The sequence below is a fragment of the Eleginops maclovinus genome, chromosome 11, assembly GCF_036324505.1.
Source record: "Eleginops maclovinus isolate JMC-PN-2008 ecotype Puerto Natales chromosome 11, JC_Emac_rtc_rv5, whole genome shotgun sequence".
Lineage (NCBI taxonomy): Eukaryota > Metazoa > Chordata > Actinopteri > Perciformes > Eleginopidae > Eleginops > Eleginops maclovinus.
In genome coordinates this window covers 17337176-17355881 of record NC_086359.1, presented here as the reverse complement: position 1 = coordinate 17355881, position 18706 = coordinate 17337176, and the positions used below count along the sequence as shown (strand labels likewise).

General features: G+C 38.8%; 1 protein-coding gene across 1 annotated transcript in view; it reads right to left on the bottom strand.

The window, feature by feature from the left end:
- The window catches only part of LOC134872617 (unconventional myosin-XVIIIa-like), a 93206-nt gene that overhangs the window by 23415 nt on the left and 51085 nt on the right, over positions 1-18706 (bottom strand). Inside the window, exons 25-33 of the mRNA XM_063895995.1 lie at positions 17093-17221; positions 7449-7592; positions 7182-7271; positions 6808-6927; positions 5879-5993; positions 3613-3740; positions 3318-3472; positions 396-519; positions 71-271 (exon numbers count right to left, since the gene is read on the bottom strand). Coding sequence (XP_063752065.1) covers positions 71-271; positions 396-519; positions 3318-3472; positions 3613-3740; positions 5879-5993; positions 6808-6927; positions 7182-7271; positions 7449-7592; positions 17093-17221 — 1206 coding nt within the window. The remainder of the gene's footprint in view (positions 1-70; positions 272-395; positions 520-3317; positions 3473-3612; positions 3741-5878; positions 5994-6807; positions 6928-7181; positions 7272-7448; positions 7593-17092; positions 17222-18706) is intronic.

Here is an 18706-nt window from a genome sequence, read left to right as displayed (position 1 = left end):
ACTTTGAGCAGTAAATAATCTTTAATATTTCATCATACAGATTTGAAATACCCCCTCAGGCGCCCTGTACCTGCTCCAGCATCTGGATGCTTCCCGCTTGTTCGTCCAGCTCCTCCTCCTGGTCTTTAACTTTGGCCTCAAGGTCACGGAGCTGCTTCTTGACCTTTGCCAGCGAGGCCTCGTCCTTGGACTCCTGGGAGGACAGATCCTGCAGCTCTGCCTCCAGCTGCTGCACCTTTATGTTCGTCGAGCACAATTCATCGTCCTTGTTCTGCAGGCGGACGAGATACAGTAAAAATGCACATCTGGACCAGCCCAGTTACGTCAAATAGAGAGCAGACGTGTAGTCCCGGAGAGAGGACGTCAGAGTGAATTTAAAGTGTGAAGGGGCTTACCTGCAGCTGCTGGCGGAGGTTAAACATCTCACCAGTCATTAAGTCCTTCTCTCGTGCCAGCTTCTCCCTCTGGGTCCTCTCTCTTTGTACTTCTGCCTGAGCCTGGTTCTGCTCCAGGTCAAATCTGAAAACACACACATGAACAAAAAGCTCAGCAAATATATTGACTAGGGTTCCATAGGCCTAAACAGCCGAGCATCATAGTAAATGATGTAGATGAAATTACACAAAGCACCCAAATTTGGTTAAAGGATATGTAATGGATAAAAATACAAGAGCTTAACTGAATACATTTCCTTAAGTAGTGCACTATTGAGGTACTCTACTTGAGTGTGTTCCTTTCCTGATAATTTATACTTCTACCCCAGTACAATTTAGAGTCAAATATTGTATCAACAACAACATCATCAAATAATAAGTCATATGTTATTATAGGTTAAGATAAAACGCAATCGATCCCTTCTTGAAATTCACAAGCAACACTTCAGTATTATATATACAGTGGGGCAAAAAAGTATTTAGTCAGCCACCAATTGTGCAAGTTCTCCCATTTAAAAAGATGAGAGAGGCCTGTAATTTGTATCATAGGTATACCTCAACTATGAGAGACAAAATGAGAAAAAAAATCCAGGAAATCACATTGTAGGATTTTTAAAGAATTTATTTCAAATGATTGTGGAAAATAAGTATTTGGTCAATAACAAAAGTTCATCTCAATACTTTGTTATATACCCTTTGTTGGCAATGACAGAGGTCAAACGTTTTCTGTAAGTCTTCACAAGGTTTTCACACACTGTTGCTGGTATTTTGGCCCATTCCTCCATGCAGATCTCCTCTAAAGCAGTGATGTTTTGGGGCTGTCGCTGGGCAACACAGACTTTCAACTCCCTCCAAAGATTTTCTATGGGGTTGAGATCTGGAGACTGGCTAGGCCACTCCAGGACCTTGAAATGCTTCTTACGAAGCCACTCCTTCGTTGCCCTGGCGGTGTGATTGGGATCATTGTCATGCTGAAAGACCCAGCCACGCTTCATCTTCAGTGCCCTTGCTGATGGAAGGAGGTTTTCACTCAAAATCTCACGATACATGGCCCCATTCATTCTTTCCTTTACACGGATCAGTCGTCCTGGTCCCTTTGCAGAAAAACAGCCCCAAAGCATGATGTTTCCACCCCCATGCTTCACAGTAGGTATGGTGTTCTTTGGATGCAACTCTGCATTCTTTCTCCTCCAAACACGACGAGTTGAGTTTTTACCAAAAAGTTCTATTTTGGTTTCATCTGACCATATGACATTCTCCCAATCCTCTTCTGGATCATCCAAATGCCCTCTAGCAAACTTCAGACGGGCCTGGACATGTACTGGCTTAAGCAGGGGGACACGTCTGGAACTGCAGGATTTAAGTCCCTGGCGGCGTAGTGTGTTACTGATGGTAGCCTCTGTTACTTTGGTCCCAGCTCTCTGCAGGTCATTCACTAGGTCCCCCCGTGTGGTTCTGGGATTTTTGCTCACCGTTCTTGTGGTCATTTTGACCCCACGGGGTGAGATCTTGCGTGGAGCCCCAGATCGAGGGAGATTAGCAGTGGACTTGTATGTCTTCCATTTTCTAATAATTGCTCCCACAGTTGATTTCTTCACACCAAGCTGCTTACCTATTGCAGATTCAGTTTTCCCAGCCTGGTGCAGGTCTACAATTTTGTCTCTGGTCTCCTTTGACAGCTCTTTGGTCTTGGCCATAGTGGAGTTTGGAGTATGACTGTTTGAGGTTGTGGACAGGTGTCTTTTATACTGATAACGAGTTCAAAAAGGTGCCATTAATACAGGTAACGAGTGGAGGACAGAGGAGCCTCTTAAAGAAGAAGTTACAGGTCTGTGAGAGCCAGAAATCTTGCTTGTTTGTAGGTGACCAAATACTTATTTTACCGAGGAATTTACCAATTAATTCATTAAAAATCCTACAATGTGATTTCCTGGATTGTTTCCCCCATTCTGTCTCTCATAGTTGAAGTGTACCTATGATGAAAATGACAGGCCTCTCTCATCTTTTGAAATGGGAGAACTTGCACATTTGGTGGCTGACTAAATACTTTTTTGCCCCACTGTATATAGTAGAAAATATACATAAAATAAAATAAAAAGATCCTTGTTTGCCAGCAAAACATTCATTTTTTATTTGAATTAAATAAAGAAATATAAATTATTTTAAAATTGTGCATTAAAATTGTGTGATTTGATAGTTTAAGTAGATTTTGATGCAGGACTTTTACTTATGTATTCCTAGATTACTTCTTCCACCTCTGAATTACATCTAGTTATGTTCATAGTTTTGTGAAGTGATAGAAGAAGTTGTGTAGAACATTTTAAATATAAACCACAGTAACTCAATACATAAATATCACTCCTGTTGCTTAGGAGATTTTGAGCCTTGGAAGCTATTCTGGACAAAGAGCTGCATTCTGCGCTCCCTCTAGTTCAGCCTCCTCCTCTATTAGACATCAATTTACAATTGGGTTGCAATAACGTGTAAAATGTGTTCTTCAATTGTCTGGGGCAGAAACACTTATGGTTAGTGAACTTAACAGCTAAGTGTTTCATGCTGTCAGCTCGTTGTAATTCCCTGTTTTTCTCTCTGAAGCGCGGCAGAAAATAATTTCACCCACAGAGCATCTTCAATTAGCCACAGGGGAGAGATCACATTCTGCCACAGCGATAGCTTCTCAAGTGCTTAAAGCCTGACTCATTTTCTCGGCTAATGCAATGCCACAGATTACAGAACGACTCAGTCAAATTAAAGAAAATGTTAGTGTTCTTCTGCCTGGGCAGGTCAGAGTGCCTGCGCCAGGGCTTTCCAGTAGAAAAACAGCAATATGTTCTCTGTAATGTGTGTTTGGAAAAGAAAAGCAAGCCAGACAAAGAAACTGACTTCCTCTGCTTCTTCTCCAGATCGTGGTTGCGGCTCTGCAGGCCCTCCAGGTGAAGCTTTGTGTCCTGAAGCTCCGCCGTCATTTTCTGGCACTTCTTCTTCAGCTGCTGCACAGAGCGCTGCACATCCTCATTATCTGTCTGCAAATCAGCCAGCTGCAGCGTGCACACACACAAATAAACAAGTCAACACACAGCCTTTGTATTATTCTTTCATGATAGCATATTGTTTATATAAATAACTGGCAACTTAAGATTGACATTTTTTGAGGACTTGATCTAAAAAAGTGTCTTGCCCTTCTCTCGACATGTCTTTTGCCCTGCTGCTCTGTGTCCAGCTTCTCATCAAACTCCTGCTGAAGTTTCTTTTTGGTGAAATCCATTTCACGAATGGCCCGGTTGTATTTTATCCGCCACTCACCTCCTGGAAGAAAGAAAAGACGTATGACTTAGGAAATGTCTCTGTGACATTTTGAGTGTCTCCTGCCTTTTAATGTACTTCTAGGAGGATATACAAAGGAGAAAAAGGCTCAAAAGCTCAGAAATTATGTATGCTGTGGATTATGGAGTGTACTGTACTGTACTGTCGGTAATGGTTATTACATTCATATAATCTTTCAGGAAAATAGAACGTCTCTCGTCAAATCCCGACCTTATGAGGTCAAAAACTTTGGACAGGAAGCTGCCTTTGCTTTCTGGCTCTAATCTTGTATAAACCTGAGGTAAGAATTCAGAGCACAGCACAATAGTAGTTAGAGAAGGACACGTCTAAGTGGCACTTTCCACAGTTCTTAGCCGACCCTAATTCTGGAGCTGTCAGAGGCTATCAGAACCATAACAGCGGCCAGGCAGACATTCAGGTTCAGGTTCATTTCCAAGCCTTATCATTTCAGAGGCTGTCCATTTCTCCTTCACATACCAACAGTGGCTCCTCCATCAGCGCTGCTCATTAGCATATATATAGCATAATGACAACTTGCAGGGCCACCGGCTCTGATCCCAACGATTATTTTCTCATTCATCTAAGAATTCTGATATGCTCTGTAATGGCTTGTCTGCTGAGGTGAGGTGAAGGGGGAAGTGGGGAAACCAGAAAAAAAAAGGCTTGCGGACAATATGCTCTCAGTGGGAGGGTGGAGACCAATCGGTAAAAGGCATTAGCTGTATGCCTGGGAGCGAACATCTTAATCCCCGAGCGGTAAGTCTCAAACTTGGAAAATACACTTAATAGCATTACGCAAGATGTGGCCAAGTCTCGCTGCCATGTCAGATAAAGCTGCTAATTCCCACCGCTACAGACATTAGCATTAGAGTTTTCTAACTGTGCACATAATGCTGCTGCGCTTGCTTCAGTGAATTATGCTTGTGACCTGAGCTGACATGCCCATTAGCCAGGTCCTGGCAAACTGCTGAGAATGTCACAAGGACCAATTAATTAGGGGAGTGAAAATAAATGTCTAAGAACAACGATGACAAGAAAGTGGTTCCAAAGAGAAAGTCACATTTCTTATGTATGTATTGCTTTATAAACGTACGTATAATAAGATAAGGTAAGAGGTACTTTAATAATCCCAAACGGGGAAATGTTTGCGTTGCAGCAGCATAAAACAAAACAAGGCATTGCGCATTAGAAATTAAAAGAGTAGAAATAAAACAATTCTAAAAATATATAAACATCACAAAATAGAAATAGGAATAAACTAACATCAGAGAGTAAAAAATAATATATAGAGTTGAGTTCAAGGACTGCGTATAGCACTGTATTCATACAGGTAAGACAAATATCATTCAGGATTTAATTCACTTGAGTCAATTGAGTCTTAATATATACAGTATATATTTGTTTATGTGTATGTTGTTTTTGCATAGTTTTAATGAGCAAACAATGTCAACTTATGTGAAACATAACCAGCTGGTGTATCTGCAGAGAAACAATATAATGTGTTCCAGCAGGAATTATAATACACTATGATCCCAGCACAATGTCAGTGAGTGACCAGGACTTATGAAGCATTTTGATACTTGACCTTCTATATAAAATGCTTCATCATTTATATTGTATAACTACCACGGCCCCTGGTAGACCCCCACACAATGCAGACTGTTGCAATCTTGAGTAATAAACCTGCATTGTGCGATACAGACACTTTTTGTTCAATTGTGCTTAAAATCACTTTAAGTGAAAAACATACCTTTGATATAAATGTCTCAACAACGAAATATGTTACTTATGTCACTTTTAATTTCTGCTACACATTTTTAGCCATGGCTGGGTACTCATTTGTCTATATTACTAATATATTGCATGCATTTTGTTTTACCTGCTGTGCCCCTTTAGCTGTAACACTGTACATTTCCCTGCTGCGGGACTAGTAAATGAATTCTGATTCTGATTTGAATTCAGTGTGCAGTGCTTATAATGAACCATAATTGTGTTTATGCATTATAAACATACAAACTTTTATTAAAGGTTTTTTCAATTCCTCAAATTGTTGACCCATCGCTTGTCTTGGCATCTACATCACCTGCAAATAAAAGCCAGCAGTTTATCGCTGAACTAACCCGCATCATCGTCATCGTCCATCTCCCCATTAAGATCTGAGGCTTTCATGAGCCGAGCTTCCATCACCTCCATCTCCTGCGATTCCATCTGTTTCTTCATGGCGTCAAACTTGGCCTGGAATGCAGATTCACACACAAATTAAGTTTTTCACGCATTAATTATTAAAGTAAAGATGTTTATTCAATCAAATTGTATTTAAATAGCCCAAATGTACACATTTCAGGGGGCTTTACAGTGTTTACAGAATACAACGCTCTCTGTCCTCAGACCCCTTATGTACAAGGAAACGCAACAGAGGACAGATCTTTGTTTTGACTGTGGCTGAAAGGGAGTGCATTAGTCTTTCAATTGGAAGGTTGTGGGTTCGATCGCAGCTTTTGCAATCAACATCTATCCTTGGGCATGATACTAAAGGAGGAGTTGCTCCCGAAGCCATGGCCAACGTTGTGTGAATGTGTGTGAATGTTAGCCTACTTGACTTATAATGTAAAGAGCTTTGAGGGGTCATAAAGACTGGATAAATCAGTCCATATACCGTCTTTCTTTTCACTTTGAATCAAGGAAAATATCATGCCAATCACTTCTTTTCAATATTTTTTTTATAATGAAGGCATAGGGATCTGTTTAATGCAGTGGACACCACACATTACTTGCAATTAAACCGATGAACAAAAAATAGATCTACAAATATTCACTTACGAGCTAATGATATGAAAACACTTGTGTAAACACTTTGCTCATTCCCTCTTTACTTCCCAGAGATGATAATCAAATATATTAATAGACAACACTTTAGGGATCTGCCAGCTGATGTTTTGGACATGGTACTATACCTTCCAAATAACTGTCCCCTGTAATGGATGCCAATGGAGAACTTTTGAGATATAATGACGGTAGAGTGTGAGTTTAGATCGGGCTGTTTACGTGCCTGTATATCCTTCATTTCCTTCTCCAGGCGAAGTCTCTCTGAAGTCTCAGTCTCCAGCAACTGGGATGCTGACTCACTAGTGCTTCTCTCATCAGCCAGTTCTGCCGACAAGTCTGAGATCTGGACACACACACACACACACACACACACACACACACACACACACACACACACACACACACACACACACACACACACACACACACACACACACACACACACACACACACACACACACACACACACACACACACACACACACACACACACACTTCTTGAGATCAGATCTTTAGATGGAATGAAAGAGTTTAACTCATCGACAATCGTATACACCGTCCTCCCAGCATGCATTGCTACAGGCCAAATGGACCCACCCTGCTCTCTAATCGATCCGTGTTCAGTCTCAGCTCATTCCGCTCCTTCTCCACCCTCTCCAGCTTCGATTTCTGCTGCTGTATCTCCTCCTGTGAGCACAGAATGCAGCTATATAAGATCAGTGTAAAGATATGGGTAGAAGTGTGAAATATTAAGCAATACAAGTAACATCAAAAATGAAAAGTTCCATTCTGCTGTGGCATGGGGTGCATTTTTTTTTTAGTGTGGAATCAATCGGTTAGGGTTTATCACAAAAGCCCCCTCACATCTTTGTTCCGCATCTGCTCCTCTGTGAGCTGGACTTTAATGAGGGGCTGCACGGTGGTGAAGAGCTTCCACCACGGCCAGTCCTTCACGCCGCGATTCTTCATGATGTTTTTCTGGACGCAGCGGATAGCTAGATCCTGGATCTAAGAACACACATAGGAAGAAGCGGTCACCAAACAGAACCACATAATATAGGAATACCAGTGTTTTTCATCATCAAATTCAAGGACTATCCAGGCACAATTCCCTCAAATTCAAGTGAGACAAGGAGCAGGAATGATGATACAAAAGTGGGGTTTTCTTGATTAGAACTATAAGGTTTTACAGAAGGTCATTGACAACAATACAAAAAATAAAGGCTTAGTGGTGTGCTGTGTTCACTGATGGCAGACTATGTGCTTGTCTTGATTTCTCTCACGGCAAAACAAGGAAAACAAAAATGGAAGGAACTTAATTTATATTGTTGCATAACACAAATACATTGAAGTGATTTATTTTCTTCAAATTCAAAAACTTTCAAGGCTTTTAATGACCCATGTAAACCTTGACAAACTGTAGATTTAGTAAATGGTAGTGTAACCCTAAAGCAATCCTCTCAACGATATCTGTATATAGATCTTTCAATACAAAGTGCCTCATAAAAAGACAACAGAGATAATGATAGCTTCCCTGCTGCAAAATGTCAAGTACCCGGAGTCAAATACAGTATATGATAAGAGATAATGTATGGGTATTATAGGACATCAGGGACCATCGGTCTATGAAACGATGCCAGGCTAAAAGGCAAGTCTTAATTAGGGGAGACCAGGGGCAAATACTCCAATCAGAAAGGTAGAATAATGACACTTACTCTGCACATGCTCAGTAGGATTTATTTCTCTGACTTTGGAAAAGGAACAGGAGCATTTGAAAATGATTTGAGGTATAAATGTAAAAGTATTTTTCTTCAGCTGTCTTGAGAAAAATGTAATGTTGGTTTTAGTATAGCAGCTCATATGTAAACAACATTTTTAGTGTAAATTGTGCTTTATAAATGTTAAAAACATTATTAGATGTTGTGAGAAAGTTTATTATTAATGATAGATTATTATAATAAATCTGCCAAAATAAAGGTTTGTTTCATTCTGAGTTTGTCTGTGTAGATTTCAAGTGGTTTACCTGTATTATATATTGGCTTATAATAGCCCCTTAATATAGTTAGAATTGTCAAATGTAACACTCTGACTTCTCTCATTACTTTACATACCCTAGTTGGTTCCCTATTAATGATAATATTTTTATTGTATTATCAATCAGTGCTCATATAAACATTCGTATCCAAAGATGACTATTGTTTTTAGATCAGTCTGTGGCTTATTGATGTATAAAATCTTACATTTGCCTCTGGTCTCCCATACTTATTGGAATGCATTATTTACAAAGCTCATCTACTTCTTGCCGTATAATTCCCACCACGGATAAACAATATTTGAACAACATTTCACTCCCCATACAAAGTCATATTGCCTGAGTATGGGCTCTCACAGCTAACCAAGGACTTGCCAGTCTCCTCTGGAGAGTTTCCGCAGAATGCGTTCCAAGGCTGGAAGCTCATTTTTGATTAATTAAATCAAACAAGTTGGCAGCTAATTCCAAGTATTACACGATTTCCATGCTCCTTATGCAGGAGGCTCTCCAGCAGCAGCAGATTACGGGCAAACCCAATTAGAGAAACGCATTTCTCAGCATCAGGTACATTTCGCCCTGAAGGTACTCCCTATGACCAATTAGGATTTGTCACACAGTGAAAGCCTTTACATGGAGCAAAAATGCAGCAAATCTCTGACTGAAGATTTAAACAGGTCTCAGTTGTCATGTTTAGTCTGAAATGAATAGAAAACAAACAAAAGATTATACCACATGAACACCGTGGATAAACATTTTTGTATTCATATCACATATAAGAGGCAGTGACAGCTGTAAGACAGTGTGATGTAAATTAGGTTTGTGAGCCAAGATTTACACAAAAGTATGCTTCATTCTCAATTTGTGTTATTTTGTTTGCGTGTATGTGTATGCAGGCATGTTTGTACATATGTAAGACTAATCTAAATGCTTGGATATTAAGACTGCAGCATTGCCTGATGTCACTTTGATCTGAAGCGAACAGATACTAAGAGGCCCTATTATTCTTTATTTCCCTTTCCTGTAGTGTGTTATATAAGGTTTTGTGCATCCAAATTGTCTTCAAAGGCTGAAGACAATACCCTACAGAGTTTCTCTCCTACACACTCCCCCCTGTCTCAAACTCCTCCATTGGATTCCTTTGTATACTTCTGTATCATAGTGACATCACTACGTAACACTATCTTCTTTTGGCTAGCGCTAACACATTGAAGGTGATATGCTAAGGGGAGGGACATTTCCGACGCATGTCTTAGCGGTTGATTCATCAGATCAGAGCCGGCCAGCTAACCAATCAGAGCAGACTGGGCTCTGGTTTCAGACAGAGGGTGAAAAGAGGATTTTCAGCACAGGCAGAATGAGAAAAATAAAGAGCACAGTAGAGGCACAGAACACAGTATGACATTGAGTATAATATGTCTTCTTTAAAAGCAACAGCCAGAATAATGTGCAGGGCCTTGGTTGTTCAGGCCTGCCTGGTGATACTATCAAATTATATTACAATCTTTAATTACAATTCAAAGAGCTACATTTCTAAAGGCTTTGATTCATTATATTCACATTGAAATGAAGACTATTTTACTTTTTGAATAGTCTTTCATGGCTTAAGATTTTAGACAGTCCTTTTCTCAATAGGTGTTATTTTGTTTGAAGGGTTTGTTATGTACATAGAGGACAAAACGCTGTGCAATGGTTCAACCAGACTGACAACTGAAAGGGCAGAAAGAGAGTCCTCTGAGCAACAGCTGAACAATAAAAGAAACCACTAGTCATTGATGAAAAACAGTGGATACTATAGGAGCAGGTGCCCTGAATCAGGGACAAATGCACTGGAATGAACAAGAATTTACACGTGTGTTACTTTACCAAGGCTATCCTTTAAACCTCGCAATAGAAATAGAATGAGAGTCTAAGGTTAGCACTATTGAATTGGATCAGATAAAAAACTTTTGGGAGGCACAATATGAATTATAATTTATTGATTTTTTCCCCCTGACTTTTAACCTTTTTTGCAATTTGCAATTGTGTTGTCTTGCTCCAATGCTGTAAAACAGATCCCGTCCCGACCTACAAGGCGTATTATTTAGAGATCTCAAAGCAAATTTAAAGGTTTGTACCACCCTACATTCAATGCAAGCCATTTGGCTTTGTGTTATCAGACGATAATTTATCAGCTATACTTTCCTTATCAGAATAATACATGATAACAAGATTTCCCCTTATCCCCACTGGAATATATGTGGTTCATCCCTAATAAACGAAATATTTAGAATCCAATCAAGTTTTCATGGTTCAGTAATGATACAGTCTCACTTGAGCATTTCTGGACCCGAAAAAAAACAACTAACAGTATTCTCACCTGTCATGCAACACTGCTGAGACTAAATAGGAGTTTAAATCACTTAAATCCTCTTCATTTGGGGCCATGATTTTTCCCTGTTTGAATGGCCTTCCTTTTTATTTAAAAAATGTAACGCTTTTAAAGAGCTCACTCCTTTTTAACTTTAAAGAAGATCTGGGGAAATGACTGAGGGATGCAGATGGATGAAACTACTTGGCTGAATATGTGTGAAAAAATACATTTCCCATTCACGAGCAATACAATCTAACTTTAAGTTCATCAACACATTTTACCTCACACCCATAAAGATGCACAGGATTTACAAAGAAAACTCTCGGGAACTGTCTGAGATACAATGTTAAAGAAGGAACTTTCAAGCATCTGTTTTGGCATTGTGATCCCCTGAGATATGTCTGGGATCCGAGTCATGCTGATATGACACTGAAATTAATCTAAATCCCTGTATTTACCTATTAAATGACATGCCAAACTTTAAACTTAATCCCAAACATTGCAGGATTCTAATTACATAACATATTTTGCCAAGAAATGTATTATTTTATTGTGGAAGTATGAATGTCTCCCAACCTTTAGACTGTTCCTAGATCAGATAACATAATGTCTAAAATTAGAGGAAATTAGAGGCATTTGAAAACCATAATCATGGACATGTTTTTCAAGATCTGTGGTACCCATTATTTTCTCCCTTAGAAAACATATCCAAAATATGTTCAATAATGGAATGGTACATGTTATGGCTATGCGCCCTGAAGGTTAAAAATAACATACAAATGATAATACTGTCGTTCTCTACATTGTCAGGGTATTTTATAATTATTTGTCAGTTTTTCTTTTTCTTGTATTTCTTCTCATGGCTTGCACATTTGGTTTATGTAAGGTTTTTTTTTAGTTTAGAGTTTGTTTGTCGTTGTTGTTTCTGTCTTAATCCTTTTTTATAGTTTACATTATCTTAATTGTTAAACATTTTTTGTTTGGTTTTGCCTATATGGGCATGAGTGGGTAGAGGAGGGAATAGAGAGAGTGAACTGTGATGCTAAAATGTATATAGAATTGTGCCTGTTATTGAACACTACTATGAAATAACTAGACACATAAAACAGAAATGCCCTTCCTTTCTTTTTCTTCTGAAAAAAAGAGGAGACTTTACATAGAATCCTCATACCAATGCAAAGCCTATCCATGCCTGCTCTTTTGTATCCTCCAGATGGAGTTACAGGTTTGCGTGTTACAAAGAAAGAGAAATCCTGCAGAATCCCCTCATTTGATGAAGGTGTATCTCAAAATTCAGTGAGCAGGGTTACAATGAAGGGAAAATACAGTATATGTAGTATTACTAGTCTAAAGCTAGCTTACATGCTCCTTTACACTGATGTCAATGCAAATGTCTCAGAAAAAAACATTTGTAGGTAACCTGAAGGACAAAACTCCCAATGTGGTGGGTTCCTGCTGAGGCAAAATACAGACTTTTAAAATGTCAGGCTGTCCCCTTGAGGAGACAGTTGAAGGCGGGGAAAAAAATGATATGGTTTTGTCATTTAATGTCACATGGGTTTGGCACAGCTTCACAAGGTTAACATGCCAGGGAACATCAATCAAGGGAACTTGTGACTTTATGTCACATCCGTATACATCAAGCAGCATGTGTCTAACAGTCTTCACCAGAACTCATAAGCACTGCTCCTGAGGCAAAGTATAATCTACTGTTCCTGCAACCACTGGATACTTTAAACAGTGCAAGAGGCAATGGAGTCCTATCAATATTCACAAAGGGATAATAGGGTAACAGCAAAAGCGCAAGTGGATGTTATTATTCGATGATTACGCTACGATTAAACAGCAGCACGCTGTAAATCACGATGAGAAGGAGAGATGGAAATCACTCCACAGCCCTGTGTCTGTTTTATTACTCTGGTGTGCGCTAATTGAATCAAGAATAATATAAACAGAATGAGATTCAGAGGGGAAAAAAAGCCTTTCATTGCAAGTAGAGATAATACACACACATGTAACAGTTGAATAGTAATACGTCTAGCCAATTGTTGTTGTTGTTGGAACAGAAGAAGAAAAAAGGGGAACGCCAACTAGACTTGGCCCTGCATCTCTTTCTTTAGAGCACACATTTTCATGTCTCAATCTGACTAATTCAGACCCTGCAGACCTAACCTCCAAGTAAGTAAGTCATAACTAAGTTACTATATATGATATGTCAAATGATCCCATCATTGTAAAGACTGAAGGATTTAACTGCTGTTTACCTTCACCACTCGGACCGTATGTTTTACAACATATTTTTATTATCCACATTTTTAAACTAGTGATCTGTCACCCTCTGATATCGTGATGAGTTCGTTTGGCTTATGTGTAGAAATGATTTGAAAGTCTGATTTACACAACAAGAAATTTCAAGTTTGAAGAACAAAAGCCAGTAAAGCACAAACCACTGTGCACTTTATTAAGACTGTCACTGAGTCACTTTAAGATGCTGTTTTCCTCTTATGTCTGTATGTCGTACTGCGTATGGTTAGTGTTATTTTATTCTTATTTGCCAGTGCAAAAGTAATAATTATATTTAAATTTAATGGATAATAAAGTATTCTGAATCTGAAATAACACGTTATACAGTATTATTCATGTTTTTTCGTATAAATAAATGTAATGTCAATGCAAAGAAACAGTATGTGAATTTGAGGAGAGCAAATGTGTGTTTTAGCGCCACAGAAAGTAAATATCTATGTGTGTAAACAATAACTTCAGTGCCAATTTTAGCACAATGTTAGCCCAGAAAAAACACCGACAAGTGTTTCAGACTTTTTACAAATCGGCATCAGGATGTAGTTATTTTTTCATCTTTTTGATCTGTTCATTGCAATTATGTCCCAGCAAAATACCTTTCTATTGGAACACTATCGCTGTAGCAAACCTGATAGCCGCACAAAGAAAAGCCTGTAGAAATGTTTTTTTAAAAAAGTGTAAAAACAGGCACAAAATATGATGTGAATTTCCATTAAAATATATTTGTATTCATACTTTTGTTTTGAAGTATTAGAACTGGGGCTTTTAATTTGAAATTTGTAGTTGTGAGACATGTGTGAGTTCTTTTCCATACACGTTTTAGTGCCCTTCCATGGACAATTACTTATTTTCCATTGGATTCAATGCAGTTTTATTTGATTAAAACTGCATATGAAAATAAAAAATGTGAAGCGCAATCATGTGCAGAGATTAAATAAGCGTTTCTGGATCCACCTTTAGCCACGACTTGCATCTATCTATGGTCGGTTCCAATCACATTCATAATTGTGTGTTACATCTTTCCTCGCCCTTTGTTGAGTTTAAGTGGAATACGATTACAAGATAAAATAGATAATAACGTTGAATATTTCTAAGATAGATGCATTTGCAGGAGACAGGGGGTCACATCGGGGCAGAGAGAAAAATTGCCTCTTTGCTAATGACTTCTGTAATTGCACAGTTGCCTAGCAATTTTGAATGGTTCCTCTCAGTTGATATACTTGAAGTTTTTCTCGGATTATGAAGGACCGAGCTCTTAGCCTGCTTCATAGTGAGAACGATGACATTTGAACCCAAAAAAGAAAACGCATCGCCCTCTTTTGATTGAACCAGCCTTTTATTCTAAAAACCAAAGATAAATGGAAGAACAGTAATAAAAAAAGGTCATATTGATTTATGTTATTGCAAAGATGACAATGTAATAGTTTTCCTGGTATCATATACAAGATATCTACTCACTAACGGCGTGTCATGCTGGATGGAGAGCCGCAATGTTGATTCTGTTTCTGCTGCTTCATCACTAGCCAGCTGAAGCGGCACATTCACTTAAATAGTAATCACAGGGAGGGAGAAGGACCGCGGGGCTCCATACATCACAACAGGACATGTATGAGGTCCAGAGAGATGGACCCATCACATGCTGGGAGAAAAATGGAAGATGGGTGGAGCAGATGGCCGTGTGAGTCAGCAGTATGTTTGATAAGGCTGCATTTTAAAGGGAGCAGTGTGATAAAATGCAACAGAAATGGACGTGTCACTATCAAATATCACCCCAGGGGAGTGCTGATTGGATGGATTACAGAACAAGAGGCAAGGGGGGGTAAAGGCAATAGATTTAGAGAACACATTTATAATTAGTTGAGGATTTACCGTAAAGCGGGTTAGATTTACCCAAAGAGCAGAGCAAACAGGGGCTGAAATTAGCTCTGAACAACTCAATTCCTGCTGGACTCTTAGGCAACAAGGCCTCCGGGGCTCACATTCTTCATTTACTTTATTAATAAAAGACAAGAAATAAAGAGCTAAGCGGCCAAATGGACCTTGATAGGTATTTTGCTCGCTTTTGCAAGAATCACATTTATTTTTCTAACTTCGTGCTTCATACTGAAGTGACATTTGATTTTCTGTCCTTTCTTCAGATGTTGATATAAAGGAGCTGTGGAATGAATTAATGTCATACACCCTAGTTTAATTTAAATAAGAGGCGTCATCTGTGATTTTAAGCTAGCTCCCCCTTCTGTGTGTGAACTAAGAACAAATCTGGTGTATATACTCTGCCCCAGATCAATAAATGGGTCAATTATAAAGCTTCTATTGAGGATTTAGATTGAAGCATCAAATGTCTGTCAATACAGGTGCGTGCCTCCCTTTGTGTGCAGCCAAATTGTTTTTTAACCTCTGTAGAAATGATGTTTTTCACAGGCTCAAAGCCCACAAATATGGATTGTAGCACAATATTTGGTTCGATAAAAACATTGTGAATTTGTAATTGTTTAATGATTTTGACTTTTGGATGGAGAAAATCACATAGACGAGGACTGGTTATTCCAGTAGGGGAAGAGCCATATATATAGAAAGAGAAAGGCAGAGGGACAGTAAGTTAAATATGGCACATGCTAACGTTCTGAAGGTCTTACAGGATGTCAACCATCGTCAGACACTACTTGTGATATCTAGCAATTAATCAAACTTTAAAAAAAAAAAAACAACCCTTTCCTATCTGGCAACACATTTGTATGTAATCAATGGCAACAGGATGAAAAAAAATCAAATTCAGTACCGAGCCAGATTACTAAAGGGTGGGCCTTCTTTTTCTAGAGGGTTCATAGGTTATATATTCTTGGTGTTTTCTGCAACTTAAACTTAAATGTTTTAAAGTTCTCCTATCATGCTATATTTGAACAATATATTGTAGGGCAATATCTATACAAAACTTGTCTGTGAAGTTTTTTGCTTAAAATACCAAACAGATCAGCCATTGTAGCCATGTCTCATACCCCTCTATTTCAGCCCTGTTGCTGAAGTGCTGATTCTGTGACTGTCGCTTTAAGCGGACCTGAAGCTGGCCACGCCCCTTTGGAGCGCATGCAGCTCTCTGTGAAGAGAGAAGTTTCTAATGGAAAAATTCAGCTAAACGCTGCCGTGATTAAACCCCAAATGATGTTCCAAACCATATCAAGCATTATTTCTGACACACTTCTCAGTGTTTACCACTAGAACAGTGACATTGTATGTATTATATACAACACCTCTAAGTCCCTCCTGCAGACATCCTGCTGAACACACAGACACAGAGCTGCTTCGGAGGGGATTCAGCTTGTGACTGTATATTGCGAACGATAGGTTGGGACGTGTCACGTGAGCGGGATGTTGCCAGGAGTTCAATATAAAGCCGATGTTGCCAGGAGTTCAATATAAAGCCAGCCCACATTTTGATATCATTTCTATCTCTTACTATATAAATAAAGAAATGCATTCAAAGAGTGGATTTTATATACATGTTGATACAAGAATACTGCCTTTGGAATAATTGAAGTAAGTCAGAGGACAGTGCTACTGTACGTCACACCGGGCACACAGTAACAGATGTGACACCATCCTAATCTTTAGGTGGCGGTTCTGTTGTTCCTGTTTTGACTATAGGCAGATCTTTTTTTGCCAGCTTAAAAACCGGTAAAATATTCAGACCCAGAGAGTGTGAGAGGATGCATTGTCATTGTCATTTCTCTGAATAGTTTGAATACACCTTCAGTTTGTCAGATTTCCTACTGGTCTCCAGCTCCCTTGTTCAGTCGATGCTCTAAAAAAGAATCCCATCACACCTACCTTTCTCTTCTTGAATGCTTGCCGTGCCAGGTATCCCCTGCAGGAAGCTTGGAACAGTGTCAGATTACGCTTAGTCTGCTCGTCCCGTTGTTCCTCCAGTTTAGCCAAGGTGCCGGCTCTGAAGAACAGCTAGAATGGGGGGAAAAAAATACAATCAAATTAACTTATTAGCCAAGGATACAATTATTGAGAGATCATGTGCTGCTAATGCTTTTATAAGCCACGGGGAAATTGGATTTAGAAGCTTTAGTGTGAGGCACAGGAGCAAAACATAAACAGTGAGAAAAATAAATAAGTGCACAGAAGCAGTAAATCAATAAGACGCAGTGTAATCCATGGACAAGTGAGTGTTATCTAAGTGAGAGGGCTGTGATTAAGTTATTATCTGGGACAATCTGCCTTGTCTGTTTCTAATCTGGGCCAAAGGTAAAACAAAGGTAAACAGCCAATATAAAGCAGATCACGTCACGGCCTGTCTGTACCTGGGAGGGATTAGGCACTGTGAATGCATCTCAGATACTATGATGGCAGCCAGCTATTAAAATGGATGGATGAAGGACTGTCTCCATCCAAGGTTTCTCCACACAAATCCCAGTGCGTTATAAATAAACAAAACCGAATGTGAGTTGCTAACAAAGCAGGAAATGATGGAGCGGCGAACCAGCAGGGAGGAGTGATGCATTTAATGACACCGGTGAATCTGTCTCATAGCCCTTTCTGTGATGCTCATAATGCATCGTAAAAACAAAGATTAAAACAAAAGGAATTATAAAACGTGTGAGTGAACAGCAATTTTATAATACTTGACCTTATAACCCATTATAACATGTTTTATAATGTGTAATTATGAATGTTAATTCGTAGATTGTTTTTAAACGTAATTATAGAGTGATATAAATAATAACGCAATATTATAAGGGATGGGAGTTACATGTATCGTGATATACCTATCGTCTTACATTTATGCCATTTATTAAGTGTAGTTTTTTTCCTGGTTTTTAACGCTGCATTACAGTGAAGAAAAAGTAATTATTTTGGACGTTTTTGAGACTGTTCTTGAAAACTTGAATATGCTTTAAGAGAAAAAACAGCCTTATCAATTCAGATTTGTTGGAAAATGTTTTCAACTTTAATCGACTGAATTATTTAAAAGTTGGGCTTATTAACACACAAATACCACTGTGTAATATATGTTTGTTTACATGTATATTTAAGAATTACAATATAAGAGAAGCACAAGTTTCATGTGTAGGCCATTTTCCATCTTTCATTATGGAGTAAACACATTAACAAAGTTAAAAAGATGTGTTCATTTGGACCACAATACTTTGCGCATCTACAGTATGTAGTTCACTTCAGCAGTATGAGCCAAAAATAAAGGCATTATGCTGTGATATAATTGCAATAAACGGATCAAATGGATGAAAAAAAGTGCAAAATGAAGTGTTAAAAGTCAAATGTAGATAAAAGTTTGTGCCAGGTCTGTCCACTTGTTAAAGCAGCAGGGAGAAGAATGATTGCATTCAACACTTTCTTCAAATGCTATTTCTGTATTACTCATGCCTGCGTCTTATGGCAGATCCTGTCAAAAGCCCTGAATCTACTGCAGTTATA